At 40.4% G+C, this 16,484-nt stretch overlaps 1 protein-coding gene across 2 annotated transcripts in view; it reads left to right on the top strand.

Annotated features, from left to right (window-relative positions):
* The first annotated feature begins 377 nt into the window (after positions 1–377).
* LOC119731694 (nuclear cap-binding protein subunit 3-like) overlaps positions 378–16,484 on the top strand; it is a 38,549-nt gene continuing 22,442 nt past the window's right edge. The window contains exons 1-4 of one of the 2 annotated variants that reach the window (XM_038204907.1): positions 378–1,400; positions 1,901–2,190; positions 13,432–13,503; positions 13,805–13,919. In XM_038204907.1, the coding sequence (XP_038060835.1) occupies positions 1,984–2,190; positions 13,432–13,503; positions 13,805–13,919 (394 nt within the window). In that variant the 5' untranslated portion in view covers positions 378–1,400; positions 1,901–1,983. The remainder of the gene's footprint in view (positions 1,401–1,900; positions 2,191–13,431; positions 13,504–13,804; positions 13,920–16,484) is intronic. The other variant, XM_038204908.1, reaches the window with a different exon arrangement.

Raw genomic sequence — 16,484 nt, forward strand, 5'->3', positions numbered from 1 at the left:
GCATGACCGCCGTTAGGTCACGCATCACTGATCCATTTGTTATGGGCGGGGCTGCTGGGCGGGGCTTGAAATGTGTTGCAATGTGGAAGGGGTACCCAGTGCCCACGATTCGTGTTGTGTTATCACGCATAAATCCTAGCCAAATTTTGTTTTAGAGAGGAAAGCATGTGTTGTGTAGTTATTAAGTGATCTGAAAACATTTCTGTTCATTATAGATTGACCTAGGAAATGCGAAAAAAGATGGAAAACATTACTGTACTGTTAGCTTCGCACAAGTTGTACTTTCAACTCCACTCAGATAACAATGCAAATCCAGAGCAGTCAAAAAGTGCTTGGTCAACGTCGTTACTCGCTTACTGGTCAATACCATACCGGAGACAGTTCACCGCCGATCCAGTAGTACTAAGCTCCGCCCAAAGCCGGCGCGGCGCACGTGGGTAATTAACATACACGTGCCATGCACGCTGCATGTTCCAGCCGGACTTTCTGCACGCCCATGTCGGGCATGAATCACGAATGTGATTGGTCAGAGTTCTTTATTATACAGCTCTATGGTCAGAACACCATTAGGCGACGTCCACCGGAGCAGTGTATTCCTATTGGTCGAGAGCCTGTCATGGGGCGGTCTTACACCGCTGTTTAAACACCACGTTAGGTGACCATTGTGATCGAAAAGGTGACCCGAAGCAAGACAATAATTTCTGCTAAATTTCTTTTCAACAAATGATAATAGTTATTCTTTAAAGTTTTTAGGTTCTGAAGTTCGTATAAAAAAATATATTTTTGGTAAAGTAATAATTTTAAGATCGTTTTTACTTAAAGTCACTTTTTTAAATAGAGGAACAAAATATGGCGTAAGTTCGAGACTAAAAAGTTGCAGCAAAAAAATGTCGTCTGCTCGCCAGCGCTTCGCACGTGTCCCCGGTCAAGTTGTTATGTTGGCTGCCAAATTCACCGTGAGAACCACAGCATACCGAGATTTGTGTCAGACCTTGCTCAAAAACTCCACAGCTAGCTAGACCTTTTACCGAACTTTATTTTCCTCGTTTGTTGGAACAAGTAAGTAGGCATAGTAGGTACGTACATGCATTCAATTTCACGGTGAACATGTGACACTTTTATACGATACCGCAATGGCTATGCACTGGGTTTCGCTTCAAAGTTGATTCGTATTCCGCCTGATATTCTCTCCCGTTTGTTTATTAAAAGTATGCATATGAAAATAAGGTAAGAAAGTAGGGGACTCTCATATTTAACAAATCCTCAAAGTTGTTACTTTAAGAGGGTGTCATGTTATTTGTTTATATTTTTTCAAGATGCAAGATGGTTATTATTATCACATCAGTCTTGCAAGCCAGCGAAAGAAAACAGCATCAGCCATAAAAAAGGTACTTTACAAAGTAAGTTTATACTGTTACTAACTTGACAGTTCCGAACGCTCCAAAATTCGTACGATTTTTCACACAATTAAGGGATGTTTTTTTTTTTAGTGAAAAGTCACATTTTTTTAGGAAGAAATTTGAATTCCACCCATTCATATTTGAGTTGTTTTGTTGAAATTGTGTGTATAAGAAAAGTAAACACGACAATTATCAGTTTTCAGTTATAATTCACATTTTAAGTTTGTCAAAAGAGCAATTTATTTGTTTTTACAGATGTAATTGTTTCAAGTTAAAATAATTTTGTAGGCCCGGTTTCAGTTATCTCATATGTTTAATCTCAAATTTTAACAATTTATTTTATTGTATTATATTGTACAGGCCGGCAGTTTCATGCAAATAAATGTCTTTGTTCAACTTCCCTTTTAACTTTTCCATGAATAACCTGTGAACAACTTACAACAAATTAAATAGCCGTATTAATACTTGGTGTAATCCCTTTTTTTTTTTTAAATACCCAGCGCTCAACAGCTGATGCTCTGTGTTTTTGAAAGAGCGCCCTCCATTGGTGGGTCCAAGTCTTCCATCACGTTTCAACAAAAAAATGGCTGAGAAAAACGAAGAAAGTCCACGTCCTGTTTCGCCTGCAAAATCTGACAAAGCCGACGAAAAAGATGCTACCCTCGACCTGCTGGAAAGCGAATCCTCAGAGTCTGAGTCCGAGAGCAGAAAAAAGCATTCGGAGGAGAAGACGAGGAAGAAACGAGAGTTTAAAGGAGACGGAATCGACAAATCTTTGTCGGAGTTAGCGGTAAGATTATCATGCACTCCTTTATGTGTATTCCGTGTATTACCGACAGTAATATATCTTCCTGTACACTAAACACTCTCTGTTCATTTTGTAGTTTTCAATTACGAAGTGGCTATCGTTACGGCACTCGTTGTTTAGCGCCCTCTACGATATTTTTTTGATACGCACGCGGGTATATAATTATTTGTTTCTCCACGATTTATCGAGCAGTGCGCCAGCTCAGCCGATAGAGGGTAGGATTTTGCACCGCGAGGTTGCGGGTTCGAATCTCAGTTTTGCACTCGAATTTTTTTCCTTTTCTAACCTGAGGCTTTGGAGGATTTTTTTTAAAAGGGAAATAAAGTCCGAATTTCATAAAGTTCAAATTCACTTTTTTCCTTCTAATTTTATATTTTCTTGTCATGTTTTTTTATAAAAGTTGCCAGGTTGCAGTCTACCGTAACGATAGAAAATGGGAAATGCGTTACGGCTGCCGTAACAATAGCCACTGCGTTTCAATTATACTGAAGTGTACCGGGAGTGTTGACGTTGAAGTTGAACATTTTGAAAGTATTTTACAGTAGAAGTTCAAATGTTCGGCATTCTGAATTCCTTTTTTAGCTGTGTTTTATTGTTCTTTCCCCCTTTTTTTTGCAGTGGTTTTTGTTACGTTATGGCAGCTAAAGTGTAATGCAAATTTCAGCTGCTGTAATGGCGGAACTGTCTGGTTCCCTGACGTAAAAAAGTATTGATTTACTATTAAACGTTGCTATCTGTGGCCAGCTGTTGGGATCAGATTATCAACCAAATGGTTCTCGGACTTTAAGTTAATTTCCCTTTTTCAAAATCCTCCAAAGTGCATTGATTTCAAAGAAGAAAATGAAATCTAGGCCCTACTTAAATAAAAAGAAAACTTTGATTAAAAAACCTAAAACTTAAGAAATTCTTTATAAAAAAAAATTAAAACTGAATAGCACCCAGAGGTTCGAACCAGGATCCCCAGCTCATATTCTAATGTGTAACCAACCACGCTACCGAAGCACTCTGGTTGGATTGGCAGTTGTAAATCTGATAAAAGTTAGCGTTGTGTTTTTACCATGCAATTTATAACGATAGTATTTGAAATTTGCATAACGGCTGTTGTAACGATGGCCACTGTGCTTTGTTATGTCCCACCACCCTATTTTTTTTGGGGGGGGGGGGGAAATGGTGGGGTTTTCACATTGATTTTGAATTGATCACTTTCACTGTACATTGTATATATGTGTCATCTTGTTCACAGAGAAAAAAAGAGAGGACACTTTTGGTAACAGAGAGACCTGATTAATTGCAAAATGGCAATTTTGTCAAAAAAAGCAATGCATTGCCAATGGAGTTGGGTGTCGTGAGCCACTACTCCCACCCCCTCCCTCACCGACCTTGATAATAACGGGTGTCCGCAAGTACCTGTACAGTGCAGGACCGCAGTACAAAGTACCCAGTCCATCCATAGACTTCCTATCATCACTACACTTGGTCATTTCCCCGGAAACTGATCACGCCAGATACGGTTTCAGTCGCTATATTTGCATTGAACAGAACACCTGTCAGTCATCACCTTAATTTTTTCTTGAAACGAAATAAATGGGCTCAATCAAGACGAGCCGTCTTTGGCAATTGACCGGAGAGAGTCTGTAGGAAGAAGGCTGACTCTGATTTCCTGGTCGGCTGAAGTAGGAGACAAACATTGTCTTGCCCTCGCTGATACTGATTTATGGCAAGATTACAAGTATTCTAAGCTGTCGCAGAAGTGAATGGGTGGGTGCAGGGTCAGCCACAATTTAAGGGGCCATGCAATTTAATTTTGTTAATGTGCAGTCCTTGAAAATGCACAGTGTGTGCCATTCAACCTTATTTTCAATTTTTCGGTTTGCGTTTTCAAGGGTATTTTGGTTCCTTTTTGGTTTGTATGCTATTTAAAGGGCTCTTTGGGGGTCAAGGACCAAATACCACAGAATGCTACATGTGTTGTGCACACTTGTGTGGAAAGAAATGCATACTACAGGTTAGGGTTACTGCAACTTTCGTCTTAATTTTTAATGGTACATGTACATATAATTAAGGTTACAACATGAATAAAATTGCTAGCTGAATTGACCTGAAATACACAATCAAAAAGTTAAAGGCCTGACGTCTCAATCCTAACAGTAACAGAATCTTTCTGAACTCAGCCAAAATAATATGGAGACAGTAACAAATAAACAAGAAAAAACAACAACAAAGGAGACGATAGAAGGAATCACTTGAGGGCAGATAAAGTGAGCAAAGAACAAAGTGAAAGAACTCATGGTTTCGCAGGTACCCAAAATAATGGCAGTGGCTACCTGGTCCCAAAAATACCTGTAAATTGCATCTTTTAAATGTGATGTAAACTTTCCAGCACTACTTACAGTACTTGCATCAAGTCATGACAGTATCCCTTTGAATTGCGTCCTAAGGCAAAATCTCTGTGTTATCGACTTTCTCCCAAGTTTTCCGTCGAGTACATTGGTGCAAAACAATTCTGTAATCTGTATGCGCAATGCACCTTGAAGTTTGAATGGTGCCAGGGTGTGTTGGCTTACAGACTAAAATGTCACATTTTTTTTTTCTTGGCACCGTCGTGGTTTTCGTTGAGCCAATTAAACAATTACAGAAATTGCTCTTTGGAGAATATCGGGCATGAAGTTCAGGGAGTTTGACTGATATTTATGTTAGTCATTTGACAGTGATGGATCGGGGCTTGGCTTTTCTGCTTTCTGACTTTGGAGTTTTGAAGGTTTTTATTTTTCTTGTAGAAGTGACCGACTTTTTGGGCAAAATTTGATGTTGATTCCGTGACAAATGATTGATTGACATGGGAAATACTGCCACCCCGGTATAGATTGGCCAGGATGTTTATGCTGTGGTCACTATGCCTTATCGGGCGTCATCGGTATTCAGACTAGACTTGGCTCCAGTCTGTTCTATTTGTATTTTTGACGCTAACATACATGTAACATGTGATTGACGTTGATTCATAGTGTCTTGTCCGATGGTTTTTGTCACGAAGACATGCCCAAGACTACCTTTACTACCAGGAATCGGGGTTCTCATCCGAGTTCAGCTCAGTACATTTATACATGTAAATCTGATGAGCATTTTAAAAATATTTTCTCCATTCTTATAAAACTCCAAGTGGTACATATACCGTACGGTAGCCTACACACGTGTACGGTAGAGTGCTGTGGTCCATTTGTACAAATGTAATGTGCGACCAGTACGTGGGTCTCATAGAGACTAGATTGTGCCGATCTGCATGTGTTCGAACCCTGACAAGGAACATGGTGATTGTGTCCTTGGGCAATGCACTTTACTACAATGATAATTGCCTCTGTCCACCCAGGAGTATTACCGGGTACCTGTGAAGGTAGATACCAGATTGCACTGATCTTGGCTGCAGAAAACTGGTCTCATGGCCTGTTGAGCAGGGTAATAATTATGAAGCGTTTTGAAACCTACGGTACCTTTTGGGGGCCTTTTTATTTACTACATCTTCTGCTATAATTTTGTATGAATAGGGAAAACCATGAACTGTATCTGTGATATCTTGTCCTTGAAGTTTTCTGATCTGAAATTGTGATTCTTTCCCGCGTTAATCAGCTATCAGACGTTTAATCACCATGCCTGCTCTTAATCTGAACCCTGTGTGGTTAACATGGTAAATGCTGTCACGCGATTGACTACAGGTGCTCTGTACATACTTAAGGAGATAATTGACTGTTTGTCAACTCCTGTGTCATCCAATTAAATCTTTACTGAGCGGAAGTTCTATTTTATTCCTATATTTGGCATTTGCTTCACTGTGCAGTGAAATAGTGTTTACTACAGCATGGAGTTTACATGATCAGTTGCCTTTTGTGCATTTTTCAATTGAAGCGACAAATTTGCCCATAAATGTTAAGTATAGTGCATAATTAATAAGTAACCTTTTGAAGATTCACCTCGGAAGATACATTTTGAGAATTTTTAACAGAAAAAAAAAAATGGACAACTGTTTGGGTCTTGTAACTGGGTTCCACTGTTAGTGTTAGACACCAAAAAAGTTGGCCATTTTACATCACATTCAATGTTAGTCACCTAACATTTATGATATCATTTTAGGCGGAATAACTTTAATACAAGGCCTGTTTTTTTTTAATGCAATCCTTGAAAATGCATCTTCGTGTCCCATTAAACATAAAATATGGAGAAATCAGGAGGTCCAATTTAATTTGAATGTCCCTATAATTTTTTCCGGTGGCTGTGACATTCCTTTTTGGTTATTTTTATTTTAAGTGCACATTTCTGGACAACTGAGGGCGCTGTTGCTGTGATGTCATTTCAGGAAGACATTGTTCACTGACATGTATTGGGTTTTCTATAAAAATTGTGAACCCAAAATTTGCTCATTGAAAACATTTGTGAGAAATTTTTGCTCACTGGCGTACTGCTATGCACTGACACAACAAATCACCGAAGAAAATAAAATAAATATAACAGCACAAAATCCAAAATTCTGGCAACTTTTGGTGCAGAAATAGTTGTATCATAGAGGTTTCTGCCTTAAACGACATCACAATTTTGCTCATGAATATGGAATAGGAAATATGTTTAAGCGATCACAGGATTTTGAGTAATATTCAAAATTTTGCTTGAACTTTTGAGTGCATAAAACTTTTACCCACATATGTACCCCTGGTCTCTGTACTTTTCAGTGTACTGTATTGAACTCGGTCAACTCTTATCTTTGAAGTGTCGAGATTTTATCTCATTTCCACCTATCATAATGACAGATTTTCTTAAAATGTATAAAGTTCAGTTCTCAGTATCTGTATAATCCTAGGGGAAAAATTGAACGTTCAATAATAATTCAAACCCGATACCCTGATATTGTAAGTTGAACTTATGAGAGTGCTACAAAATCTCAAAGATCTTTACGAAGGGGGGGGGGGTGTTAAAATATCGCTTTAGTAGAAGGAAAAATTCTAGTGTCAGTAGACCCATCAGTGTACACCTCCTGTTCGTTCCATTTCCTGCCCAATCTAATTAGATTTCTGTGTTGAAAGACGAGTGGCTAGGGGCATAGCAGTCCTCGCACGCGACCTAATGAAGGTTTGAGTTCAATGTCGATGGACCTGCAATTTGTGCCAATGGGTTCTTGATACTCCCTCGGTCGTTATGCACAGGGCATTGGCTAGATCAGAGTACTTTTGGTGTTGATGATTGAAATTCTTAAACGATCTTGACTAGTTGTCCGAACACGGAGTATCTCTGTATTTTGATCCATTGTTACTATACTGTTTGCATAGTTAATTCTGCCTTGTATTGGTCTGCGAAGAGGTTGACCTCTCTGTGCGACTCAGGAAAGGTCAAAGGCAAAGACACACAACTGTTCCTACAGATAACTAAGTTCCAATTTCATTTTTAATAATCTGGTGAAGACTTACGCACACAATTTTGATTGAGCCGTGCAAATCAACCTGGCAAAGAACAGAAAATTCTTTCAATATTGGGATTGCCTAATCGACAATTTATATACAATGTATACTTAACTCCATGCTGACTGAAAGGTTGTGAGAAAAAAATCACAAGCCCACTCAGGTGGATTCGAACCCCTGACCACTAGCTTAATTAAGTAACAGATGTTTAAAACAAAAACAGTAAAGCATTCATTTATGAAAGTTTGAGGATTGACTTAAGCATGACTTATAACTCACCACCTCCATTTCTCTAGTCAAGTGTTTAGTCACTGGAGGATACATCTTTAGAGGTTGAAATCATTAATTACAAACACACATGTATGTGTAATTAACTTAACTCTGGGCTTTAATTGACATCCTGACATTGTACAGTGAACAAACGATGATCTTATGCAATGCTTCCTCACAAGTCCCATTGTTGGCACACAAAGCCACGGTAGAGCCAGACCAATTACGAGCACGCACACCGCTTTTCCTGCCTTCCTGCCTACCGTGGCGATTCCTGTCAGCGACGGCGTCAGTGCGTGCCTCGGGGGGCGTCCAGGGGTCGTAAAACCGTACCCCTTCCAGCAGCTGCTGTCATTACACTTTCCTGCCCACGCCCTGGCTGGGGATGCCTCACCTGATTACCCACTTCCCCTGAGATGCTCTCCCAACTGTTCCCTCCCCTGAAGCGATACCTCAACAACTGCTGGAAATCAATGGGTTCCTGATTGCCAACGCCAGCGACATACACAAAATGAGTTGGAGTGTTGTGAACACGATTCCGGTACTACTATCTCTTGTAGTCAGGTGGTTCCTGTCCGCGTGTATCAATTGAAATGATCATTTGATTGAAATGTTTCCGGGGTACGGTAATCAGTTAGTTCCCCATGGAAAACGTCTATCTTGCCCCCCTTTTTTTGGAACCGGCTGTTGATTTGTAACCTCCGCTAGCTTTTGACAGATGGGAGTTATGGTCGTTTATATCTAAGTTTGGGTGTTGACAAGGTTGAGATTAAAGTTATGTGCCTTTGAAAGAAATATAGGTAGGAAAAAATGGGAAAAGAGTGTCCCTTAGCATGTTTGGCATCAAATAAGGACCACTCTGCCCCTCCCCACCTCCCTCGCACCCACCTGCCACGCACCCACCTGCCTCGCACTCACCTGCCGTGCACACACATCCCCCACTCTACCTCCCCCATCTCCCCATCTACTTTCCTGCATCCACCTTCCATGCATCCACCTCCCTGCAACAACCTCCCTGCACCCATATCCCCTGCACCAACCTCCTCCACATCTACCGCCCTTGCCCCCCCTCCCCTATCTACCTCCCTTGCCCCTTTCCTCCCTGCACCCACCCCCCGCTCATCCACATCCCCGCACTACCATTCCATGCATCCACCTCCCCTTTGCCCACTTCCCCGCACCATCCTTCCCGCACCACATCCCCTGCACCAACCTCCCCCGCATCTACCTCCTCCCCGCATCTATCTCCTCCCCGCGTCCACCTCCCCACATCCACCGCTCCCACTCCCACCACCCTGAACCCAACCCACTTATTAATTTTGCTATGGCTAGTCGGTAAGCGCCTTCTGATTTTGGCACCCCATCCCCCAAACAGAAGGTTCTGGATCTGCCAGTGTGGTCATGTTGAAATCTCTTGTTAGAGAACCTCTTTTCATCTCAAATGGCAAGGTAGATTTTAATCTCGGACAGGACGTACCAAAAAGTTGTTATCATGACTGCACGTGGAAATTTCATCATTCGGATCAGATCAGAGCCTCCTGAACAGATTACCGCAGCAACAAAGTCTCCTTTGTATTGTCCATCATCTCCTTGAGATTTTTATAGCCTGCGCCTCAAACAACAAGAACAACGTTGTCTAATTGATTAACAATGGCCAGATGTAGAGGAACGCGGATATCCTGACGTGAGGACATAATGAATGCTTGTTTGACTTGACAGGTACTTAAAGCAGGCTGTCATTAATTGGTTTGTCGTCGTTTGCGTTGTTGGAAAACAGTCTCAGGCTCTTCCTAGATTGCTAGATATTAAGTTCAACCTGGGGACTTTGCTTTTTCTCTATTTAGGGCATCTGCACCCCTCTGGAAGAAGAGTTTAATTTTGGTTGTGTCTGCAGCTATAGAGCACAACAGCTATAGAGGGTTGCAAACCTGAGTAATCATGTGATTATCGTGGAACAAGCAGCATCTTGACACTAAATTATCGCAACCATGCTCATGTCGGGACAATTCAACACGCTCTCAGGAACACGTTCCGCCATGGTGCAGAAGTTACAATTTTGCTTCTTTTGCGAGTGTAATTTTTTTGAGGGACCCACTGATGCTGATCATCTTAATTTTGTTGCCGTTGCACTAAGATAGCAAAAAATATTAAAAATTGGCGATTGATATGTTCCAGATTGTTGGTCGTAGGTCAAGCGCAGCTTGATTCTGAAAAGTCACTCTTGACTCTTCTGTGTTGTCACTACCGGTAGGTCAACCGGAGGGTGGTTTGAACAATTTTTATTTTACAGAGAGCATATCATGAGAACAGAGAGCTATGGTCAGACATTTCTAAAACTCTTTACCAAAAAGTTATAAATGTAGATATAGAGAGCTGGCATTGTGGTTGAACACGTTTTCTGACCAATTTTCCAAACAAGTTCGTCTAAACAAGAACAAGTGTGTTCTCATAGCCTACTTCTTGTTAGTAATGCTAATAAACCACCATACCTATAAAGCACATTTCATACAAGGTCCCAATGTGCTTTACAAGAATCATTATTCCCCCTGCTCATTGGACCAATGAAACATTCCAAATACAATCTCAGCTCCTCGGGGAGTATACAGCTCAATGCTGCCATTTCGGCCCAAAGCATGCTGCTAAAATCAACCACAATAACCATCTCTGCCCGACAGGTACCATTTACTCCTGGATGGAGAGAAGCAATGAGTGACAAAGTGCCTTGCCCAAGGGCACACGCACCATATCCCCAGGCTGGACTTGAACCCACAACTTGCAGTTTGACCCGCAGATCACCAATTCAATGCTCCAGACCATGAGGCCCCAGCTGTCCACATTAGTCACACATGCTGCTCGTGACAGCTTAATATCAATTTACGCTTGTTCATTTTCTTCCAGAGTTTTTGGTTCCAAGTTAACCTTCCGAGTGTAGCCTGTAGGCATGGTAGGAAAGCCACGAGTTTGGAAGTAACCAGCAGCCCTGCCCACAGGGCATCTAACCTTCAGAATCTGTGATGGATGTAGCTCAGGAGTGCCATAAAGCACCATGGCTAATTCAAAAAGGAAAGGCTAAATCTTGACTGAATAAACCCATTACTACAAACTCCCAGATACCTTTTCACTTAGCAGGGCGGGGCCATCCCGAGAAAGAAAAACAGTTGAAGGGAAAGAGGTATAGGGAATAGAACACAGAGGAAATGACACACATTGGGCAGGATGGCAGGAGATACACAGTGCAAAAGTGGAAATGCTCGCCGATTGGCCTGAACCGCTAGATATTCACGGTAGTTGGTGCCTGTCGATCACGCACGGGGAGAGACTGCGAAAGGGGGGGGGGGGATGATTGCGTGCCATGCGACTGGCTAGTGTTAGACCGTATCTTCATGCTTGCCGCCACCCACCGATTGACTCACACCCGAGCGTTTTACATCCTAGTGTCACGAGACTTGTCATTTGTCAAGCCCCGGTACTGGGCTACTTCAGATCACACCACCCCCCCAGTATCTCAGTATTTTTTTTTTTCCAAATCGATGCTTCCTATTTAGCACCGCGGTCGTGGATTAGTCCGACAGTTTCTTTCGGTCGTGCCTGAGTGCTGACTCGCGCTGTCAGCTGTGATAGGGCGTACGGGATTTCAGTCGGTGCTTGCCTCGGACATGTTCAGCTGTGGTGAAGTGTCTGCGTTATCGCTGTCCGTTTGACTTGTAAACATTCTGGCTGCTGGATTTATAAAGAACGTGTAAATGTACGTAAGTTGCTGGATGTATCCGTTACCTGCTGCCATTGTCTTCAATGTTTTTGAGAAGAATTTTGAAATTTTGTGACCACTTGTGGGCAATTTTGGTTGAAACCCAGTACATTTTTTTGTTCAATGCAGACCTGTACATGTACATGTATACAAACATGTATCATGTGCACATCAGTACTGGCCAGTGCTTTTTGTAGTCAATATGTTAACTTTATGTTCATTGGTAACAGCTGAAATTGGTGAACATAGTTTAAAAATATTAATCTGTTTTGGACTGATACGTGTTTTTGTTTAAGACTAGGGCTGTGTATTTTTTAATAATTTATTATTCGATTATTCCAACTTGGACTGGATCAGATGTTTGAATCCAAAAACCTTGTTGGGATATTCAGTTGATGATCGAATATCGGATATTCGCTATAATCAGCACAGCCCGATTTCAGACAGGCAAACTTGATGAATAATTTTTCATTAAACAGCCTCTGGCGTTGTTTCTAACAACTCAACGGTCGATCCTAATTTTGCTACGTACACATGTACATATTCCAAATCTTCAGTACAATTTGGTTTGGGACGACTCTTGAATGCCGGTCTCCAAGGGAATTTGAAGTATAGTACGCAATTTAAACGGACTACACATTAAATGCATGAAAACTTTCAAAAGTTGACTTCAAACAAGTTATTCATGAAACAAGTTCTGCGTGAAATAAAACTTGAAAATTGGGTTATAGTGCATGTTTGAATACTTGAGTATTCAATTATTCAAACTTGGATTTTATTGATTATTTGAATAGTCATGATGCCCCTGATCAAGTTTTCCATGGGCCAGCATTTGGGAATTGCATCAGTCTATCAGGACTGTTGGAATTTGTGTGTGCTGATTGAGAATTAAATGACAATAATTGACAATAAGAACATCATGTACACGTATGCATTGATATATTTTGCAATGCAGGTGACTAGCTGATATTTAACAATGCAAACTTCTAAGACCAAATAATATCACGGATCTTTTTGTTCATTTTTTCAAGACAACTCACATTTTTTTTCCAAATATTGGAATCCTTGTAACATTTACATCCAGAAGAACATACATGTATGTATTATATTGCCAATTCGAGCATAATGAAAGGAAGTGTAATGTTCATGACTGAGCCAATTCAGGCAATTCACAATGCAGTGCACAAAGAGTTTGCCACGAAGAGTTCATTTTTCCCAGTGCATTGTGGGAGATGGTCGACAAATTAACAGCGCGGGACATTTGAAATTGTTCGTTTTTCCAGTCAGTAGTTTCTTAAAGATAACTATACATGTATGCTTCGAGTATGTGTTTGTCCTTTTGTTTTCTTTTTATCAATGTGGTGTTTTTTTCTGAGGTGGCAGAACGCTTTGCCCCAATCTATAACAAATTAGTTCAAGTTGTCTACTGACACTCATTCAAGTGGGCCATGTTTTGTCAACCGTAAACTAGAAAAATGGACTCTCCATGGCAAACTCTTGGTGGCGCACTGCATTGTGAATCGCCCAAATTGACCATGATATCTAATTAATGGATCAGAGAAATGATCCAAAACTCCTAGTCTGTAATCTCCTTGATCATCACTAGATAATGGATGTAGAAGATTTGAAAAATACATTTTCAGGTTAATTCACTGAGCTCTTAAAGGCTCTGTCACTGATGTTACATGCCAACGGAACGGCCCATATCGTATTATTGATGAATAATTAAAACTCAGTAAAAGAGTTTCTTTGTTTTGTTTTCTGCAGAAAGAAACTGTGAAAAGATACCCGAATAAAACCGGTGGGAATTTTGTGACTGGATTCAACGTACATTCCAAGGCAAGTTGTTGATATGTTGATTTAGTGCAGGTACCGGTACATTATTCTTTTAAATCTTGAAATCATTGCTATAAACGCTTTTTCTTTGGATTTGTTGAGCAACATTTTCATCAAATTTTAGCATTAGAATATTATGCTGTAAACAATTGCTATGTAAATTATACATGTACGGTAGATATGCAGTTGTCAAACTTTTCTTATTGAAATAAATTCAAACAGTATTGCAGAGAATATTTATTTCAAATAATTATTCTAATTTCAAATTCATGACCTTGTTTCAATTTAACCTTTTATTTACTAGGAGGCGAAGCATAAACGAAGGGAACGTGCCAAGAGATTTGGCATCAAGTCGTCGGAGAAGACCAGCAAAGCTGAGAATCTCTCGTCTGTAATCCTTCCACCAGGGTCTACCATCGGTGAGGATATCTCATGGTCTAACATAGCTGCCAACTGTTACTAATTTTTCGTAATTATTACGAATTGTTTGTTAAATTACGAAAATACGATTTGCCACTAAAACATTACGAATTTCTCATTTTCTACCTAATGAAAAAAAAATACTTGTAAAGTATCGTTTTTGACCGAAAACTTCTGGCGAAATGTCGCGATAATGGATGGACTTGTGACAAGTCTAATAAGAATGCAGTCAAGCACCTGATAGACATCAATGCAGTGTGCGCAGTGGAGTACTTGAGGACCAGACTAAAACTTTTTTTCAATGGTGTGTCATTTGTGTGCATCTCGTGAATGTGTGACTGTGTGTACTGTATGTGAGTACTTTTCAGTGACGATCGTGAGCACATTTGGTCGCTTATTGCCGGGATGAGACCCATCAGTGCGAGAATTTAATCATGGAATTTAATAAGAGTATGGTTGGAATAATTGGTATTACAGTTTGAGTTTGTCACAACGTCCAGAAAAGATAAATCAGCATGCGTTTGCAAGGTATGTTGGCGGGATATTTCTATTGCATACGGTCATGACGGTGGCCCTAAATCATTGTGTGTAAAAACATTGATACGAACTCGAAACTCCACATCGGTAGCATGCATCTCAAAAAAAATATGCGCACATTTTATTATTGTTATTATTTATTTGACTCCAACAAACAAATACAGACATTTAAAAAAATTAATTAAAAAAAAAAAAAAAAAAAAAAAAAAAATTTTTTTTTTTTTTTTTAATTATCTTTTGGCCTACATTACATTATTATTCACAAGAAGAAGGATATGCACATGTATGTGTACATGTAAACCATGTACCTGTACTCGATGTTGGTAAAGCTTTTGATAAAACGAGCAGTTGAAAATGACCGCGCGGGTTGATTACTAATTGGGATTTTGAAATGTTGGCAGCTATGGTCTAAGCCCATTGGAAACTTAACACATTAGTCCCTGAAAAACCCAACCCTACATGTGTCCTGCCTTTTACTCCCTGTACTGCCTCAGTACTGCCTCAGTATGGATTCAATGTAGTACAGATACTGAGGAGTTGTTAAAGGAACGTATGTATGTTCATGTACATGTATATGGAGGAACATTTGCAATTACACGGAAATATACCTACCCATTTAAAGAGAAAATCCTTGCGCAAGTAAAGATAGGACTGGTACCAATAACCCTGTGAAATTGTTCCCCTGAAATGATAGTTATTTGGAAGAAAACGATCATTGTGGCAAAACAATGTGCCTGCGGGCACACTGTTTTTAAAGTGCGTTAGCAGCGTAATCCAGTTACGAGACCCCAAAAATTGTGCATACGTTTTCTCAAAATGTTTTAGTACCCACTGAGCTGAAACTTTAACATGCAAGTTAGTTGTTATGAACCATTCTTAAAATTTTGAGCAATTTTGTTGCTTCAAACGAAAAGAAAAATGTACAAAATGTTCTCATATACCTTTAAAATTCACTGAGAATGTGTCGAAATTTACAATGAGTTTAAAACTGAAATTGCTTGGGAGAAATATTGCAAAGTTCTGAACTTTGTTGCACGGTTATGATAGAAGCTTAAACCCTACGGCGCATCGTAAGTTGAGACGCATTTTGTGAAATCGGTTACCGAGGTCACAAGTTCGGTTCCCCTGTCTGATTTTACTTAACATGATTTTACTTAACGGTGTCCTCAATTTGAAAGTGCTTTTGGGTTCTTGGGGAGTATGATATTAAAATGTTGTGTCTACCCGGATGTATTCTCCCACATAAGTGCACATCACATACTATGCGTACATGACCAAAATCCTGGGCCCTGTCTTGCCATGACGTCATCGACCCACAGTATCATGGGTATCAAGACGACATGTTGATGAATTGACGCAACATTAAATCAATTACCCTGCCGGGGACCACATTTCCAAGTAAAGGATTCTTGAGGCAACGGCTTAATGTTAAACTTCCTGTAATTTCCGGTGCGGCGTAAGACGAGCGTGACATGGGGTTACTCGATACCCGTCGACTTGGCGCATAATATCAATTGACATCGATCCATGTGTTGCCATGACATTCGATTCCTCGTGCTTTGTTGGCCCCAGAGGGCAAACAAACAAACCTAGCGTCCTCTTTGTTTCTGACTGACTGACTGACTGACCGATTCCCCGACTCCCTCCCCAACTGACTGACTCCCCGTCACACTGCCATATGTGTGAATTACACTGGTCTGAGGCCGTCTTAATGAGGCTTGCTTATTCATTTATGTCATGTAGCATCTATGCTGCATTTGTTTGGTAATGTACCACTCGTTTTATATACTGTCATGATACATGTGTAGGCAATACATGTATGTCAAGTCTCAATGCGCATTACGAAAGTGGGTGTTTCATTTCCATCACGTTACTACTACAGCTTGTTTTACACATTTTTAGCGACCCCGAATAAATCCTTCTTGTGAGCTTCTAGGACCTTGTTTTGAGTCGGGGATGTAGTTCAGTCCATCACAAGCCCCTGCAAGTCCCTGCTAGTCCATCACAAGTCCATCACAAGTCCATCA

This window comes from Patiria miniata, unplaced genomic scaffold, assembly GCF_015706575.1.
Source record: "Patiria miniata isolate m_02_andy unplaced genomic scaffold, ASM1570657v1 HiC_scaffold_24, whole genome shotgun sequence".
NCBI classification, from domain to species: Eukaryota; Metazoa; Echinodermata; class Asteroidea; order Valvatida; family Asterinidae; genus Patiria; species Patiria miniata.